The 19,714-nt window shown below is 40.8% G+C and overlaps 1 protein-coding gene across 3 annotated transcripts in view; it reads left to right on the top strand.

Moving 5' to 3' along the window:
• SYNE2 (spectrin repeat containing nuclear envelope protein 2) overlaps positions 1-19,714 on the top strand; it is a 175,823-nt gene that overhangs the window by 118,395 nt on the left and 37,714 nt on the right. For all 3 annotated transcript variants that reach the window (XM_030275147.4, XM_072930501.1, XM_072930502.1), the window contains 16 exons: positions 498-680; positions 1,117-1,263; positions 2,869-3,045; positions 4,218-4,373; positions 5,711-5,860; positions 7,403-7,579; positions 8,760-8,893; positions 9,350-9,554; positions 11,518-11,697; positions 13,127-13,252; positions 13,756-13,910; positions 14,256-14,403; positions 15,137-15,231; positions 16,478-16,712; positions 18,147-18,341; positions 19,068-19,193. In XM_030275147.4, coding sequence (XP_030131007.4) covers positions 498-680; positions 1,117-1,263; positions 2,869-3,045; positions 4,218-4,373; positions 5,711-5,860; positions 7,403-7,579; positions 8,760-8,893; positions 9,350-9,554; positions 11,518-11,697; positions 13,127-13,252; positions 13,756-13,910; positions 14,256-14,403; positions 15,137-15,231; positions 16,478-16,712; positions 18,147-18,341; positions 19,068-19,193 — 2,589 coding nt within the window. The remainder of the gene's footprint in view (positions 1-497; positions 681-1,116; positions 1,264-2,868; positions 3,046-4,217; positions 4,374-5,710; positions 5,861-7,402; positions 7,580-8,759; positions 8,894-9,349; positions 9,555-11,517; positions 11,698-13,126; positions 13,253-13,755; positions 13,911-14,255; positions 14,404-15,136; positions 15,232-16,477; positions 16,713-18,146; positions 18,342-19,067; positions 19,194-19,714) is intronic.

The following is a 19,714-nucleotide window of genomic DNA, read 5'->3' as shown; positions in this document are numbered from 1 at the left end:
TCAACAACTGAACCTGGAGTGTGAGCTCAGGGTACAGGAGTGAAGGTGGTGAGCCAAAGTCAGGAAAGAGAAACATGTTCAATTACATTTTGTGTCTTTTCCTGCTCCCCTTGGATGGCTGGCCAGGAGGTTCAGCCCCAGTGTGAGGCCGGACAGAAGGAACAGTGCATGGGGGAAAGCATCATGAAGGCTGACTGGTAGATGTGAGCTGGCCAGAGGTCTGAGGACTGGGGTTGCTCCCGGGACCTCTGTGTGAAGTGGAGATCAGGATATTCCCAGTCTCAGTGGGAGCAAAGGGTGGCATTCAGCACTGTCTATCAAGGTGGGCAAAGAAATGCTTTATCTGCCAGAACATGTTGAGCTTAGGTTTTCTGAAGTTTACACTCTTGATAAAATCTGTTTGTTGAGGCATTTCATCCTGTGAAAATATGGCTTGCCTTCATTTCAAGAGATATATAAGTATTAACCCTCTCTTAAATTTGTCCTGTGCACCCCAGACATTTTCTAAGGAAGTTGATGAAAAATCTTCCCTGAAGTCATCAGTGGTGAGCACTGCCAGCCAGCTCCTCCACGTGAAGCAAGCTGATACTGCAGCACTTAGGTCATCCTTGGCAATGTTTGAGCAAAAATGGGGAGAACTGATTACACAGCTCCCAGCCATCCAAGAAAAGCTTCACCAGGTGAGTGAGAAACTCTGCTGCCATCTCTCAGTTCAAGCTAAATAATTATGTTAAAATGCTTCTGCTGGGATTCAGTTGACTTTTTCTGAATTAGCTGTGATATGCTTTCAGAATAACCCCAATATTGTACTGCAGTTTAAATATTGCTGTGTTCTTCCTGGGCTGTTCTACATGTATTTACTATCTTTGTGATTTTACATGGAAGTCTGTTATTTAAAATTAGAAAGAATTACTCAGAATTAGATAGAATGTTATTTCAGATTCATAAATTCTAGAACTCAAGTCATTTGCCCCTCTGGAGCACAGGGCTCACTTTCAAGTTCATGCCCCAGTAATGCGATTATAGTGGCTGAGCCTTTCTAAAAACAGAAATGCCATCTTCCTTGGTATTTCTAACAAGTAGAGTGTAGAGGATTCATTATATGCTTCACCTCAGCTTCAGATGGAAAAGCTTTCATCACGGGAAGCTATTGCTGAACTAATGGCCTGGCTGGACCATGTGGAACAGCAGCAGGAGCGTGAGGAGCCAATAAATTCACAACGTGGTGCTGCCCAGGTCAAGACCCTCCTTCAGAAGTACAAGGTAAATGGGAGAATGAGTCCAGGCCTGCTGTTAAAAGGATGGAAGCAGCTTACAGGCACTGTCATATCCTTCCCCTTGCTCTCAAGAGGGTTCCTCAGTCTGAAACGTGTCGAAACATCCTCCTTTATAAAACCTTTATGCTTCCATGACACACAAACCACTGCCTGTTCTGCAATACAGCTACTGCCTGCTGGGCTGTAATCTCCTTTTCTCATGCTGTCCCATCTGTCTCATTTGTTCTCGCTCTTGCATTTGGATGATAAAATGTGATGAGCAGGAAAGCTTTCCTTCCTTGGGAATACAGACTCTGTGTTTGTACTGTGTTCTAGTCTATCTTTTTAACAAGGAATACCTCCTCATGGAGCTCCATAACCTGAATCCATTTAACTAGAGAACAGGCGATTTGAATATTATGTGTCATCAAAAGAAATAACCTGCTAGGAAAGAGGGACAAGATTAACATCCCTGCAGAGAGAGAGAGAGGGTACAGGAGATTGTTGGCGCTGTTCAGATGTTGAAGCACAAGTGGCAGAGGCTGATTGCTCCATCCATGGGGAGGATTCAAGCTGTGTACTCCAGAGATGCCAGGGAGCCCAGCCTCAGGGCATGAATCCCCACAGAGCCCTATTTTGCTCTGCCCCTGCTCAGGGCTCAGACAGGCTGACAGTTCTCAGTCTGCAGTTGCAGCTCACAGCCACTTTGGTGCTGCACGTATGACAAATGCCAATGCAAACATTTCTTTCCAAGTGCCTTGATATAGCACATATATAACATTTTGGACTGTATCAGTTGGGTTGGCAGCTGGGATATGTAGGTGAGGTGCTGTTCTTAACACTTTGGATATTTAGAGGTGGATTTGTAGGTGTATCTTTTGCACTTGTCAGCAAGGTGGGGCTGTGTGTGCTGAGAAGAAAGCTGGGATGATGGTCACAAATTCCTAGAGGGAAGCAGCTGTGGTTACTGTGGTATTCCTTGGTGACTTTTCTGGGCACTACTGGATAAATATGGAGCCCTTGCCTACTCTCTTCTAATACCCTCTGAAATAAAAAGACATTCCCTTATGTTTTCACTTTGTATTTAGTATCTTACTTCTCTCTGCGCAAGAGATGCCGATGCTGGAGGACACTTTTTCCTCCCAGATATTCTGATATTCTATTCTGATAACAGATGTTTTATTAAAAGGAGTAGAAGCTCATGCTGCTTTTGCCTGTGAGTTGCAGAAGTGTGGGAAAGCCTTGGTCTTGGCCTAATCTGGGCCTGTGGCAGTGTGATGGTTTTGTCCAATGGATTAAGTACAGGGTCTGGTACCCCTGGGTTTTATTCCCTGCTCCATCTCTAGCCTGTTTTTGCCTTGAACTACCCATGTAATGATAGAGATTTTCTGCAGAAATTTTAGTGGATGGAAACAGCTACACATACAGAATGGTAAAATTTGAGAATTATGCCTACAGACAAGTCTCTTTCAGAAGAATATTTTAGGTCATGATTCAAACAAAGCCATTAACGTCCCATTGCCACACCATGAAGGATCATTGGAGCCATTCAGATTAAAACTACAGAACTGACTGGTTTATGTTTTTGTTCTTTCTCTTTTTTCCCCTGCAGGAATACATGATGGAAATGAACTTTAAGCAGTGGATGGTAGATTTTGTTAACCAGTCCCTTCTGCAGATGAGCACCTGTGACGTGGAGAGCAAGCGCTATGAAAGGACAGAGTTTGCTGAGTGCCTGGGTGAGATGAACCTGCGGTGGCACCGGCTGCAGGCAGCCCTCAACAGAAAGGTTGGATTGAGTTCCCATGGCTTTCACTCTTACAGCTCTGATTATGCCTGTGCCACTGCTCTGTATTAGGGATATATTAAGATGCCAGCAGTTTTCCTGTTGTAGCAGTTGGATTTGTGAAAACAGCGATTATTAAGTGATTATTAAGACATATGAGCCTCTGGACAAGGCACAGCAGGGATCAGTTCCCAGTCCTGCTTCAGCCCTCCTGGGTCACTTGAAATGGGTTCCTCTGCTGGTGTCCTCCTCCTGCAGTAGTAAAATATGCTTTCCCAATTGAGTTCTTTGAAGGTCAGCAGCTGATAGAGTTAAATCTACATGCAGAATTTTCCTATCATCATATAATCTTGTTTCTCTGGAGAAAATCTGTTTCAGGCAATGCCTTAGAATTATTCTATTCTAGTGAGGCTAGAAATAATCCATGCATCCAGAATTAGATGCTGCTGCTTATGTGCCCCAATGCCCAGAAAAGCTGCTATGACTCATGATATGGGGAAGCTTAGAATCCCAAAATGCAGCCATGAGGCTGCTGGAGTTAATCCCTCTACCAACACATTTCTCTTTCATCTCTCTGTCTCAATTTATACAGCTTTGGGAGTAGCTGGCCATTCTGAATCCAGATACAAAGACTTCTGGTCAGATGAAAAATTGCCAATGTTTTTTAGTTCAGAAAGTCTTCCAGAAACATTTTTAAGTGGAAATTTCATTTCCCATGCAATTGAAAATTTCCATGATTAAATTTTAGTTTTGTTGGGGAAAAGGTTATCTTCTCTAACCATTTTCAGGAAATTCAGTCCTAGGATTTAATGGATCCTCAGGGCCAAGATTGAAGACAGGAAACTTGAGGTCCCTGTGTTATTAGTAGCCTTGTTTTGGTGAGTTTTACTGAGAATGCGATTTTCAGACTCCATATGAATGTGTCCACATAGCTCAGGGTCCCCTAACTTGTCAGGTCTCCCAGCTCCAGAGCACACACTGCCTTGTTTCTTCCAAAGGAAAAGGTCAGATCCTAAAGAGCCTGCAAAACTTCTTAGGTTTTCCTTTCAAAATATTTTCTCTAAAGAGTATTTTCAGTATAGATTTTGTAATCTCAGATTTTGTCGTGGAAGGGAGAGCCCTGTTTCTTCCCACTTGTAGGTTTAAGTAAGTTAAAGCATTTCTGCAACTTTCAGATACAAGATCTGGAGCACATTTTGGAGGATATTACTGAGAATGAGAGCAAAGCCCAGACTCTGCACAACTGGCTGGAAGCTCAGAGCGATCGACTGAGATCCTTACAGACCCCAGCAAGTCTGATCTCTGCACAGAACACCTTAGATGATTGCAAGGTAAAGCATGACTTGAGTGGTATTACTGTAAAAGCCCTATTTAACACACTTTGCTGAATCCAGACTAAGGAACTGCACAGATTTCAACAGAAAGCAGTGTAAAGGAAGTTGCCATTTCCCAGAAGAATTGTCCAGTGTCATTTTAATTAAAGCATGTTGCATTCGGGTGATAAAGAGCCAGAACCACTTTTAATGTGAGTGGCTATGCTATGTTTTTTTCCACCTATTGAAGATGCATCTGCTGTTTCTTCATGGTATTTGAAGTGTTGTGCAGCAATATTGTATTCTGAGGTACTTCCAAATAGAAGTAGTTCTCAGTTCAGCACAGCCATGGCAGAAATTATCAATTCCATTAGTTTGAAGAGCTCTGTGATGGAAGTGTCATGGTAACTACTCACACTCCTTTGGAGAAATAGCAACCCTCTCTACTTCTGCCCTAGACTGTAGTGTAGTCTCTCTGCAGCAGCCTCAAGTGTCTGGGTGTCCTTTGTTACGTTTTTCTAGGCATCAGATCCCCCAAAATAATACAGGTGGCAGCCAGCAAATAATTGATTCCTGTTACTGGCAGGCTGCTGTTTTCATTCAGTACAGTGTTCCCTCTCTATTTTTTAAAATAGAATATTTGTTCTTTCATTGCCATGGTTACATCTGTCTTGTAGTAGGCTGCTTTTATTGTCTGGAGTGCTCTGTTACACACTGAGTTACTTGCATCTCTGAAATATGTGGAGGGGCCAGAATGGAAGAAAGGCACAAGGGTAGCTTGGACTGAACACTCACCTGCTCAGAGCAACACAAAGTGCTAGGATACAGGTGGCTAAAATGTTTTATTAAAATTCATTTGGTCAATAAAAATGAGGTCCAAATTTAAAAATGTTTTGGGGATGATCAGTGAGAGGTGAAAATAGGTAATGGCTTTAAGTGTAGCATTATAGGAAAATGCTGTGGCCCATTGTGGGTATGAATAGTTTCTCCTACTGTAAAGAGCTCCCTACTGAGCTTTCCCCAGCATGTCAAGACTCTTATAATTTTGCTGGTTGTGCTGGGGAAGGAGTCCCAGGTATCTCCGTTCATTGGACATTGTTCTCACTTGATTTCACTGAAATTTCTGCCATGGCAGTCCCTCTGAGTAAAGGGTCTCTTTTCCCTCTGAAAATAACTTTCTAAAAGTTTTTAGGATTTCAGGGACTAACCCATTCCTGTCTTACCTTTGCATGACTGAAAAATTACACAAAATTGCTTTTAAAGAAGAAAGGTTTATCTAAGCTACTCACACAAAAGTTTTTCTCTATGGTCTCATTTAAAGATGTTACTTTTTTTTTTTTTTTTCCATTACTTAGGAGCTAGAAAATCAACTCTCAGAAAAATCCAAAACTCTTGATAAGCTCAAAGAGAGTTTGGCTTCAAATGGAAGTGCAGAACAAACCCCAGAATCTCAGTCTCTGAGGATAGCTGAGCTGTGTGAAATGAAGGACAGCATTGTAAACCAGGTAAAAGCATTGCTTGTGTTCAGGTTTCCTCCACTGCATGTTCTGACCACCAATGTAATTTAATCTTCTTCATAAGATGGCAGGAGCTGGTACAAAAAAAGATGGAAAGTGTTCCTTACCCTTTACCTTCCTAGAATTCCATTTTAAGTCTTTACTGTAAAGTAAATTAATCTATTTCCAAAGTTGAGAGAGAAAAATTAGTCTGATCTTGAAGCAGTTTGAGTACAAAGGGTGGAGGAGCAGATCCCCATCTGCAGCTAAAGAAAATAAAGAACAAACACTGTTATGTTTCTGTCAAGCTGCAAATGGAAACCTTAAACTCTTTTTCTTGATCTCCTTCTCTTTCATACCCTGCTCTTTCTCCCCTGTAGTGCAACTGGGGGAAGCTGGTGGTGGGTGGCTTTTGCCATCCTCAAATCCTGTGTCGTTTCCAGTTGCTTCAAGGAGAGTCTGGCAGATTGGTTTCCCATGCAAACTGACTTCCCAGAAGTTTGTATTTATAGTCATAATATCTTTATAACTGGAGCTGAATTTTATTTTTTAATGTGAATGTAATTGATAGGTGCAGGAGAGATAATAATGAGTATATTTATAGATTTAAATTTGTGATAATAAATAACCACGTACTGTAGAGAATTATACATGATGGAGTGGTTGTGTTTCTAGTTAAGATTGCTTTACACTTTTTATTACAGATTCCTTGCTTTTTTTCCTCAGAACTTTGTGAAACCTAAACCCTTTTGCTTGAGCTCTTCCACAGGAGATGTTGATCTAATATTGATCTGCTGCTTCTTGGTTAAGGTTTCAGCAGAAAGGATGTGACTGTTTCTTACCAAGAAAACAGGAAAATTTATGTTTATGTACATGATGAAATTTCTTCTATCTGATGTATAGCTGGAGATAGAAATTAGCAGGATTGACAAGCCTGGTGCTTTTTTTCTTCTTTCAGTCACCATGGGTCATGTTAATTTTGGGGATTTTGTGACTAAACTATCAAACTTGTAAACTGCAGGATGTTTGGGGCTGAGCAGTGAAACAGCGAGTGCAGGTTCTTTCCCATGGGTGACTGCTCACATCAGAGCCAGGCAGAGATTTCCAATACAGGGCAAAGGAGATGTAATACCTTGATTAAATTGTCTGTGGGTGGAGCTCAAGCCTGTGTGTCTGTGGCCCTGAGACATTTCCCGGGAATGATGACTTTCCATCTTCCTTGTGTGGGCAGTAATTAGCTACAGGCTACAAAAAGCAATTAGAGATTCCTCCCACCTGTACCATGATTCAAAAGAGAATAGAGATGATTAATCCACCAGCCTGTATGTGCCTGAAACTCGGGTACTAGGATAAAATTATCTATGCAGTGTATTTAGGGTGAACTACAATGTGGACATTTTTTCATCTTCCATTTTGTGCCTGCATAGTCAGAACCAAAATCTGCCCCTTGTAGATTAGACAGCTGTAATAATGAAAGTTTTAAGTCAATTTAAAGGTGATCTATATGTCAGGACTACCGAAGAAATATTAACAAAAATGGTTTGTCTGCAGGTTGCACAGCTAAAGGCCTCAATGAAGTCAATACTGGAGCAGTGGAGAGCATATGATGAAATTTATGCAGAAGTTAGCTTGATGACAACAAGATATTTGTACTGCATAGACCAGTGCAAACCTTCTGAGGAAGAAGCTTCATTGGAAGCTTTGAAAAAACAGGTCAAAACTCTCCAGGTAAAGTTGTCTTATTTCTGTCCTTCTTTCTTTGCCTTTAGGCAAACAAACTCCACTGAAAAAAAGACCTAAAAAATTATCTGAGCAACTTTTTCTTTATTATAATGACACTGAAGTTAGTGCAATATTACTGATTTTTTTTTTTAATCTCCAGAGGCACTTAGACTTCTTATTTTATGTAGTGCATAAGTTCAACTTAAGTGCAGTTTAGGTACAAGGTTGAAGAAAAAAGCCCACCAAATCCTTGTGCTCCCTTGCACCTTGTATTGATGGCATTTCTGCTTGCTCCAGCACCAAACCAACTATTCTGTCATCCTCCAGAGAGCTGGAGTCTCCTGCACAGCCTCTGAATGAGTCAGAATGCCAGACATAAATGCTCTGGATCCTGCTGCTGCTCTGCTTGGCTGTTCCAGAGTCCAAGTGGAGCATCTGGATTAGGCAGTTTGGCTGGCCCTGGGTCTGGGCATTTCACAGCTTTGGCTAAATTCTCTTTTCCTGGCTTTAAATGAGTGTTGAAAGGCTGTGCAAGCACTCCCTGTTTTCCTGTAAATAAGGCCTGATTTGGATTTTTTTTTTAGTTGTATCAGAAGTGGTGCAGGACAGACTGAGGCTGTGAATGCTGGGTGTGGGACTCTTGGCAGTAAACTCTGCACAAGTGCTCTCTACCCTCACCTGGGCTCATGTTATAAATAAAAGGAGCTGGTCACCTTCTCATCTCCTTCCTTCAATCACCCTGTTTACTTTTAACCTGGAGCAGTTCACAGATATGCTGTAATTGCCTTTATCAGGAGGGGAAACTTGCAGCTGAGGGCAGGAGGTGTCAAGCCAACTTTAGTGCCAGTAGAAACAGTGGCTGAAAATAAAAGCATTTTTGGTTTCTAGCAAACTCATTTATTCAGTTCAGAGGTGTGAGTTTGCTAAATGAGCTTTTTCTTTAGCAGTCACTAAATTATCTCAGTTTAAAATAGATCTCCTGAATGATTTTTTTTTTCCTAACTTGTACCATTTCACCTCTCTTAGCTTCCTAATTTTTAAGAATAGGCGTTACATTTTCTGCAAAAGATTTAATCTGTGCTGCAGAAGTATGGTATTATTGCTGCCCTATCCCTGCCAATCTATAGGGGAAATTACACTTAGATAATTTGTCCCACACAATTAATCACAATAATCCATTCTTCAGGCTCTTCAAGATGAATCAGAGAACAGTGAAGAAAGTTGGGCCAAGCTCCAGGCTGCTTCCAGTAACCTGAAGAAGAACTGCTCCCCCTCCTTTGCAGAGATTATTGACCAGAAGTGCACGGAGGCCCACACTAGGTAAGCCTGCAATATCAGACCCCAGTTATTAGTATTTAAAAAACCCAAGTTGTTGAGGCAGGACTCAAACATCTGTCAGATTTTCAAATCTGTACTAATGCATCTCACTTATCTAAGGGCATCTGTGTGAGGAGTAGAACCACAGAATCATGGAATGGTTTGGGTTGGAAGAGACCTTAAAGATCATCCAGTTTCAACCCCCCTGCCATGAAAGGGGACACCTTCCACCAGACCAGGTTTCTCCAAGCCCCATCCATCCTTGAACACTTCCAGGGATGGGGAACTTGTACCTTTTACCTGCATGCTTATCGTGTGATGGTTCCCACAGCACAAACTTTGGCTTTTCAGGAACGTGGGTGTGGATGCAAAGCAACTCCCACAGGAATCCTGTGGCAAACCATATTCTGCAGGAGAACCTACTGGGAGAACACTCTTAATCTTTTGATATGTTGGCAGGTGGAACTCAGTAAATGAAGAGATCACAGATCAGCTGCGGGCAGCACAGGCGGCTCTGCAGCTCTGTGAGCCCTTTGATGCTTTGTGCACTGAGACAGCAGCCAAGTTCCAGCAGTACAGCCAGCAATGTGCTCAGCTCTTGGATGCTCACGTGCCTGAGGAGAACACCATAGAAACCCTGGAGCAGAGGATACAGGAGATTAAGGTACATGAATAAGTTTCTGCTGCTGGGTACAAACCAAGATTTATTTTTAAGAAACAAGGCAAAAGAATACCAACAATACAGTCAGTAGAAAAGGTAAAATCTGTGGGTTTGTTCCATGAAATAAACCTTTGTATTTCCTTTAAGCACTTTGACCAGAGACCAAACCAGAGTTAGTGTATGGTGAGAAAAGAGCAGACCTGAGTCTTATTCCATCTCTGCCCCTTTCTGCTATACACAAAAGATCAGGTCTGTGTTGGAAGGAATCACTGAAAGAAAACTTATTTACCTTGTGGGGCATTGCTTGGGAAGAGGAATAATGTCTACAAGAACGACAGCTGAGGGGAAAAAGAGCAGTTTTCCTAAGCACAGGATGATCCTAAACTCTTCCACAGCCTTCAAATTGGTTTTAATTGGATTTGATACTGAGTTTTGTTCTGGTGTGATGAGTTCACAGATTCCTGAGCTCATTAGATTATTATAAATGTTTTTGACTTTAGGCAAATAAAGTCTCATGCTGAAACCACATGGCACATTGGACTCTCAGTCAGCAAAGCTGTCATTAGATTCTGACATTTCTGGTTTCTTCAGATATGATAAAGAAAGAAATATAATAATCTACTAAAAAATATAATAATCCTTTTGTCAGGACAGAGCAGTGATTCATTGTGCTTTATGAATCTCTAGCCATGATTTGGAAGAAGTCCAGAGTATTCCATTTTGCATGTGGCCTTAAATAAGAAACTTTACATTACAGGGAAGGGAACTCGTGTATCTTTCTTTATCAGAAAAAACTGATAGCAGCAAAACCTAGATCAAAATATTTTTACTTTTTTCTGATCTACTAATGGCTTTGACAGAAAATCACCAATATGTCAGCAAAAAGGGATTGTCTTTTCTGGAAATTTCTGGGAAGAGTGTTACACCTACTAAGCAAGGCATGGCCACCTGAATGTCATTAGCACTGTAGATCCTGTCCTGGTGTGTGTGGGTAGAACAGGTGGAATTTATTGTGAGTTTCTTTAAGTGGCGAATTAAAAGAATGAGGATCAGTGAATTGGTATGAGTTATGTGTATTTGAATATACATGTGCATTAAAAAAATTGTATTTTAATCCCTCTAATATGTTTTCTCTTTATATATTAGGAAATATCATGATTTTATGGATTTTTGTCACCACAAAAAATAAAAAATAAATTCTTATATAGAGAATAAGAAATCAAATTGGGTTATTTATTAAATGGCTGGAGTGGTATTTTATAACATGATCCTTTCAAACAAAGGGGTCCGGAAGCAAGGACCATTTTGCTTTTTAGGGAAATGTGTGTGTTCTTTGCTATTGATGCAAAGACTTTGTTCGTTATTCTCAGAAAAGACAAATCATAGTGGCGAATTTCAGGGGTTTTCATGGCTAAAAGTAAATACCACTTGTCAAAAAAAAGTAAAAAAAATTAAATACATTGAATTAATCTAAAATTACTCCCTGTGTTCTTGTACTGCCTTTAAAGTATAATTTTATAGCATCTTTCTTAGTAAAGGGGAACGAATAAAACCAAACATGTAGTCCTCAGCCACTGAGGGAGCCAAAGTACTGGTATGGTTGCAACTAAATAGCATTCCTCACCTGCAGCATGGGCCAGTTCCTCCATCTTCTAGTGTACACAAGCCTTGTGGAGAGGGATATCCTGATTTCCCTCCCTGATTTCCTCTGGAGCAGCAGTATCCCTGGTGTTCCACTGAACTTTGAACTGTGCCTTTGCCAGCACTGCATTCAATGGATGCAGTTCCCATTATCCTCCAAGGAAAAGCCTGAAGCTTTCACCATAACTGAGCTTGGCTCCCAGATGGGCTCAACAAAAAGAGTTTAGTTACAGCAACAAAAGACACCAAATGAAAGTGGCACATGAATGATGATCTGATTCATTTACTGACTTTTTTTTTTTTCCCTTTCCCCTTCTCTCATCAGAATTTACAGCACGGCCTTCAAAACCTGGCAGGATGCCGAACCCAGATTTATTTGCAGGCTGACAGGATAAAACAGCAGGCTGGGACAGCTGCTGAAGCCATTCTGCAGGAGAAGCTGCAGCCATTCCAGAGAGCAACCTATTTGGAAAAGATGTTGCAGAGGAAGTTGGATGAACTTCAGGTTTGTTTTTCTTCTTTTTTTTTTTTTTAAATATTAAACTAGCTGTCAGTGTGGGGTAACTTTTTCACTAGAGTCCTGTGTGAGCTACATTCCTCATTAGAGCACTGTAGTCCTTGAATTGAAATTTCAATTAATTAAAACTCAGAAGGATGATAAACTATATAAAAAATAATACATGAAGCCAGAAGGACAGGTGAAGGATTTCACCCTGACCTGCCTGTGTTGCTCTAACAGCCTTTGTCAGTGGGCCTGTTATCCCCAGGACCCTCAGATGATTAAAGGTTAGGAAATGTATATTTATTTTTTTGAACATTGAAGTAAGTTGTAAACATTGTCAGCTCTACCTTGAAAAAAAAAAAATCATGGGCTTCAGTTTTCCTTGGGAAGAATTCATGTAGTGAAGCTAAAATCAAACAGAAAACTGTGACCATTTGATGTAATTCTGAGGACCAAATTCACATTCCTGTTCAGGCCAAGTGGGGCAAGACCTGGATCCAGGAGCTTTGTTCAGAATAGTGCAGGATTGACTTCTCCTCTTCACAGGTATTCCTGAGAAAGCTTCCAAGCAAATGTGCTGCTGGACATTTACTGATGTAGAATTGGTCTGTTCCTATGGAAAAAGTCTGGTTTCAATGAATTGTTCTGTTTTAAAGTAAACCCAAATTCATCAAGCCATTTGAAGCCAGCTCTATTTATGACTCCATCTACCAGCACGGTTAATGCCTGGAAGTCAGAAATCTTTGTGAAGATAACAGGTTTCTCATATTCCCCTGTGAACTTCTCACTGCATGAAAAGATGCATTTCTGAGTAGTTGTTTTCTCTGGTTTAAGCCTGTGGTCTTGCCACAGCAATATCCACACACCAGTTTTTGCCATTCATGCCTTATAAAACTGTTGTGTAAGTGCTCTCAGAGATGTGGAGTTTCATTCTGGAAAGAAAGTAAAAGCTCTCCCAGTGCTGTTCTGCTAAAGGAAAGCTGAATTCCAGCCCTACTGATTTTCCCACAGAGCTCATGTAAGCTGCACAGCTTTGGTTATGCAGGGACATGGGAGCAGGTTTTGTGTGTACCTCAAAGGAAGCTCATTTTCACAAGTTTCTCCCCTCTGATAAGCTGAGTTTTGACTTTTCAGTTTCAAAATAAGTTAAATAGCACGAAGCTATGAAAGGATCACAGGAACCCTTATTCCTTTCACATAGGTACACCTATCCCAGAATTTGAAGATTCTGTTTCTTGCTCTCTGCTTTGGGTTAAATTTTGCCCTTGTCCAGTTGAAAAATGGAAAAAAGTTCAACAGAGAGTTATAAATACATTAGAATTTAGGTTTAATAACTGTTTGTTTTCCTAAAAATATTGCTTATTGCTCTTTTTTGTCTACTGAATAAGTGTAATGAATAGTAACTTACGTAAATTTTCAATATTCACCCCAGTTCAATCTTTTACAACTGGAGGATTTCAACAACTGCCTGGAAACGCTGGAGGGTCGTGTCAAGAATTGCACAGACACCTTTGATAGCCTCTGTCTAGAGGAAGGAGACAACTCAGAATTGCTCATGGTATGTTTGCATTCCCAAATACCAAAAGATACTACTCAGCTCTTGCCCACTTCAAGATGCTCTTTGTGTCCTAAATGTCACAGTTGCAGCACTTCATCAGAGTAACTATAATTCAGACAAAACACAAAAAGCAATGATTAAAGTTTAGAAACTCTAGATCTGCATTTCAGGCCAAATGCCTGCCTGGAAGGGAGGAAAATAACCCAGATTTGGGGTTGATGGGAGATCTTTTTCCCCAGCTTTGCTCTGGAGCTACCCTGTTTCCCTCAATGTAGAGTATGAAGTAAATGTGGAGGTACCAGGTCTTGAGTATCTGTTCAATACTGTTGGAAAAGTGAGCCCTATGTAAAAGAGCTATTACTTTCTACTCCCCTGTATTTTTTGAAGTTAACACAGAAATGTTGAGTGTTTTCAAGTTGTGGAAAATAAGCTTCTATACTACTTGGACATTAAAGAAAGGCAGTACTTTTTTGCAATAATTTATTTTTTTTCTTTGCTTCCAGAATCAGACACTGGAGCTTGCTGCACTTTCTCCAAGCATAGAAAGTTTGAATGAAGCAAGCATAAAGCTGCCACTCAGTGACTTCACCCTGAAGAAAATGCAGAGCCTGACTCGGCAGTGGAGTCAGAAAACAGCAGCTGCTCTGGAATGTTGCAGGTCTGAAATGCAAGCAAAAAAAAAATCACTAGTAACAATTCCCTTTTCTGTGATTGAAATGAAATCCAAGTTAAAGCATAGAACATCTTGCAATCTGTTCTCAGCTTTCGCAGGGGCTTGCCAGGTGGAATTCTGCCCTTGCAGTTTACTTGATTTTTCAGTGGCTATTTGTATTCCAAGTCACATGAAGCAAAAACCTGGATGTTTGTAGGGGAAGAAGGGAGCAAAGTGCCAAGTGAAACCCCCATATGTTAATTTTATTAACCACCACATTAGAGCACCTCTAAACATACCCAGAAAAACATCCACCAACAGAAGTTTCTGGTTATTCATTTTGTTTTACAGTATGCTTGAGGGGACCCAAAATGATGAGAAGAAATTCTTTCAGAAATGTGAAAAGTGGATGAAATTCCTAGAAAAAATGAAAGAAGCTTTAAAAACAGATATTCCAGGACGGTTTGAAGAACTGCAAGAACAACAAAGAGTATATGAGGTAAAGCTAACTCTAAAAATGGAAGCATCATCTTGAGGGATGAAGGTGGGGGAAATCACTAGAAAATGTTGTGCCTTTTTGAAATTGGATCTGGGCAAGATTTTACAGAGCATTTCACTGTTGAAATACCTATTAAGGTAAAAATTCTGAAACATGAAAATCCTTTTTCAAAGGGACAGGTCCCTTTTTGCAAGGATCAGACCTTTAGGAGTGCATCTTTAAGTGCTGTGTCATGGAAGTCCTAAATTTCTCCAGCCCTGAAGTGTATTTGTCTGCCTGTCCCAGAACACTAGAGCCTGTGGCAGCTAACTGGATAGTTTGCTGGAGACCTAGCAGCAATCTTAACAGTTTCTGGAAGAAATGCATTCAAAATAGTGTTTTCACAGCATGTTTCTGGTTTGACCAGTTGTTAGATTTTAGTGAAAACCTGTTTTCTCTGGCAGTTTTCCAGACAGTTGCTATTTGTTACAGAGAAACAATCAAAAAACTTTAGGTTTCAGATCTGTATCATCCAGCTCACGGTGGGGTCCACTATCATATATGTGCAAATTCCTCCTGGTATCCAAAAACCTTGTGGACTCTTAGGGTGCATTTGACACTAGCAATTGAAAATAATAAGAGTTTTCAGCTTTTACAATTAAATAAATGCTGTCACTCTAGAGGAACCGGAAGCAGCTTTCATAGCAAAGGTTGTTCACTGAGTAGTTAAAACTTGTTCTCTTGGTATTTTCAGATGTTGCAGACTGAGATTTCCATAAATCAGCAGACATTTAATTCTATCATAGAAAAAGTTCTACTCTCCTTGGAATCTGGAGAAGCAGAAAAAAGGTACTTTATTTGATTTTCTCCTTAAGATCTTGGTCATTTAGTGAATATGCTGTCTTCCTTGGAAAAGGTATGGAATCTTTGCTCTTAAGAGGACATAAATCCAAATTCCTAGCTGGGTTCACTCTTTGAATGATCACCTGTCATATTTTGCAAAAACATGAGAAGGTGCAGTGAGAAAGAAACAGACTGCATTTGAGGTAGTAAGAGGCTGGGCTGAAAACAAAAATAATTGCTCCTGAAGAGGAGTCTTGTTCTGTACCTGTGGTTGAGAAGCTGCCTGCCCACAGAGCATAATGAGGATGCTGAATATGAAGGATGCTCTCTCTTTTCCTGCGCCTCTCTGCTTCTCAGAGTGCAGAGGTGTGGACTATCCACATTGCTCCTGGCACACAGGGCAGGGCATTGAGTCACTGGCCATGAAACCCCAAACATATGGTCCCTAAACCTGTTTTTTATCAGTATGATCTTACACCTTTCTCTTAATCAATGTAGCGTGAGAAACAGCAGGTAATGTTTGTGAGCAGGAGTTCAGCTGCCTCAGGTGTTTGTGGTGAACACATTTCCTCCCTTCCCTGCCAGATCTTGCTGCTTCCAGAGACTTGGCAGGACAGTGTGTGTGCTCCCCCAAGTATGAAATATATAGCTTAGCTTAAAACTGCCAGGGAAGGTAGGGCTCCACTACACTGAGCTGCTGGATTTTTGTGTTTGGAACTACCCATACAAAAGCAGGGGTTTGTGTGAGAGTGAATCAGGGACTATGGCCTCCTGCAGAGAAGTAGGATTGATAGATGGGATTGCCTTAACCAACCAGCCAGATCTGCTGGATCATCTGACCACGTTGAGAAGAAGAGGACAAAATAACTGCTTAAATAGGTTCAATAACAACACAGTTTTCCATTGTGCAGATCAATTTTGCAGCGTAATTAGTGACCTTGTCTTACTTGGATTGACCTTTTTGTTCTTCAGAGAAGTGTTTAGTGCCTATTGTATCTCATTGCTGTACTGTGTATCTTGCTATACCACAAGTGCAAGATTGACTTGCCTAACCCTCTTTTGTATCATGTAAAAGGTTGTTTGGATTGCTTAAAAGATTAAATACAGCTGAGCTTAGGGCTGTGAAGAGCTTTCTTGGATTGTTGGGTATTATAATTATAAAACAATGTTGCAAATGGAGATCCATCACAATTACTATAATATGCAGCCTTGAGATCAAAATAAATTAACTCTCAGCCCTCATAATTTTCAGGACAGAGTTCATTTCCAAGCTCACACTGCTGAAAGAGCAGTGGCAGAATGTTATCCGGATGGTTCAGCAGAGGAAGAAAGACATTGATGGACTCGTGAGCCAGTGGCAGCTCTTCAGGAGTTCCCTGCAGAGCCTCAGCAGATTCCTTGATGACACAAACAGCTTCCTCGCAGCTGTGAAGAGCCAGGATTGTTACAGCCTTTACCAGCTTAGAAATGTCATTCATGATTTCAAGGTACTGTGTTTATTTCTCATAAATCTAAAATACGTGGGGTTTTTCCCTCATTATTTCTCATAAATCTAAAATATGTGAGCTTTTTCCCTCAGACTGAAACAACTGCTGTCCAGTCAGGTAAAAAGCTTTAAAATCACACACTCTCTTGGGGAAGAAATGATTGTTGATACTTTCTCCTTTAAACTGAGCACAGATAAGAAAGCAGTGACATTGTACTATTATATTCAGGAACTTCTTGATCAGCATGGCCATTTAGTAGCCTTGCATGCTTTAAAAATCTTATGGATATGAAAATGGAAATTCAGGGTGCCAGATAAGACAGACACACTACTCAGCAGGTAACCTCTAGGTCTGTGTGCATCTTACTGACAGGACTGCTGAATACAGGCCTTTTATTTTGCCTGAAGAAATGTACTTATGTGGCAAGACAGGCCATATAGGTCCTGTGTGTGCAGGGATGGGCAGGAGAGGCCAGAAACAAAGGAAAAAATACTTGCAAGGGAATCTCTTCATTCCAAGATACACAAACCTGGTGAGGAGTTCTTCAGAATAGTGAGTTCTGCATTTTACGTGCAGTGGAAAAAAAATATTTTCCTTTGTTAATTTTGGATATTTTGGTTTTGCATTTAACTGTGGACCTCTTTTTTTTATAGGAAGGTAGAAACAAGGAGTGAACTTGATGGTTGCATAAGGCAATCTAAAACCTTTTAAAATCATACTATTGAAAGCTATTTGCACAGTCCAAGATTTATATTATGTCCCCACACACCTAGTGTTGATTAACACATTGCGAGTATTCTATTTGGTGGTTGCCCTTTTTATTTAATCTGTATTTCTACCTGCTGTGTAAAGGTGATTTTCAGTAGATTTTACAACTTAGTGGTCGTGCTTTTTTTCTTAGTGAGAAAAGCCAGAAAGTCTTCTCCTTCCTACTCCAAATTGCCCTTTTCCTCCTGCTGCTGCTCTACAGAAAGAAACTGATTACACCTCCTTGTGTTAGGGATCAATTTGTTGTGTGCAAATTATTATTGATGGCTTACTTCACTTGGAGTACATCATGATTAACAGGGCTGTTATCTCTGAAAAAATGAGCCTGAGATGTTGCTATTAGAGGTGGTCACAGAACTTAGATTGTATTTTTTGTTCTGAGTAATTCATACAACTGAATTTCCATCTTTTTTGTTTTGACTGCTGCACTTTCACCCTATAGTTTTGGTCTGGAGAAAGTTTTTGTAGAGTTTTATAAATCAAAATATCAGAGAAAACACGATTTTTCTGAAATTAAAGAAGCACATAGGAGATCTGTTGATTACTCTTTCATGACTATGAACAAAGTTGTACCTTGTGAGTCATCTTCCCAAGTGAAATACGAGGGAAGCACTTCTGTAACTTTCTAAAACAGCTTAGAAAGTTAACTATTTTTTCCTTTTCAAGAGTAAGGCAGTGATCCTTCAGAGGTGGCAGGCCATGTACACCTTGGTCATCGATGTCGGGGAGAAGTTGCGCGCTGTCTCCGATCCCGACACCAGCGCTGCTCTCCAGGAGGAGCTCAGCCAGTTACAGCAGTGCTGGGGGAAAACCCAGGCCCTGCTGGAGAAGAAGAAGATGCAGTTCAGTGGCACCCTGCAGGTGGGTGATGCCCTCCCCACCTCCAGTGCTCTGGCACTGGGTCTCAGGAATATCCTGGCTCACCATCTCCAGGGCTGAGCTGCTGCTCACTGCAGGGGCACTCTGAGGGAAGTGCCTGTGGTGTGTCATCAGGGCTTGGGGAATGCTGAAACTGTGGTCCTCTGATTCCCCAAAGGAAATTGAGTTGGATTCCATTTGTTGCTACAATGGATGTTCCCACTGTGATCATTCTCAAGTTCTCCATGGCCTGTAGCTCATTCCTGCTTTGGGCTGTGAAGCTAAAATTTAGCTAGACTTAACATGACTTGTTCCTCCTCATGTTGTTGAACAAGCCCTTCTAAACAGAAGGGCTAGTCATATTTATTTCCTTACAGCAGTGAATTTGCTTTCATGGCTAGGTAGAACATTAGATGTGTCTTAAAATTGAGTACTGTCACTGATAGAGTCCAAAAACCATGCTTAAAGCCTCTTGGGTTGAACAAAACAAAGCGAGCAGGAATATTCTCTAAGGCAGGCTTTAAATCTGAGAGGCTTGAAGTTTTCTAAATCCAAGCACTAAATTCTTGTGGGTGGCACTATGTATCAAAAAAGAAAATTCAAAAAACCAGAGAGCATGATAGATTATTTCAGTGGGTTGAAGATGCTATTTTGTAACATATCCGTGTGGTTCATATGTCATGATAAAGTATAGTCAGCTTTTATATTTCGTTGGGTCTCCCTGAGCAGACTTGCGACCGCTTTGAAAAGCAAACCAAGGAACTGGAAAGCAGACTGCAAGAGCTAAAGGAGAAAGTAAAAGATCCACTCCCTGTTGAACATGAAGAGCTCCACAAAGCCAAGGAACATATTAAGGTATGAATAGCCATATTGTGTTTAGATTGATGTAGTCTTTGCACAACACCTCATCCCTGTAAAATCAGTTTTCCCTCTTACCTTCTCTTCAGTGACACGGAATTTCTCTCCTTTACACCATCCTGATTGCTGCCCACCTCCAAAGTCTAGCTGACCAAGAAGATTGAGTAGTAGTAGTAGTCTTTGGAATATTTTTCCTGCTTCTGCTCCGTTTACAATCTGAATTTTAAAAATAAGTAGTTAATCAAACAAAAGGGAAATAGCTCCCTTCTCTCAGCTCAGTTGGCTGCTATCCCCATGACTGAATCTCCCTTTGTGTTTCCCAATCCATTTTGCACAAGGAGTTCCTCAGGGAAGAGACCTTGTAATTCTGCAAAGCACCATACATACCTGCAGGATCTGGGATTAATTAAAGAGAAGGAAAATTAAGAGTAAGGGAGTGGCAAAATTCCTTGCAGCACATAGTGCACCATGAAAATGAAATGGCAAGAAAAACATTTCCAATGGATAGGAGACATTTT

This window comes from Taeniopygia guttata, chromosome 5, assembly GCF_048771995.1.
Source record: "Taeniopygia guttata chromosome 5, bTaeGut7.mat, whole genome shotgun sequence".
NCBI lineage: Eukaryota > Metazoa > Chordata > Aves > Passeriformes > Estrildidae > Taeniopygia > Taeniopygia guttata.
The sequence above is the reverse complement of the archived record's forward strand: the minus strand, read 5'-3'. Positions and strand labels throughout refer to the sequence as shown.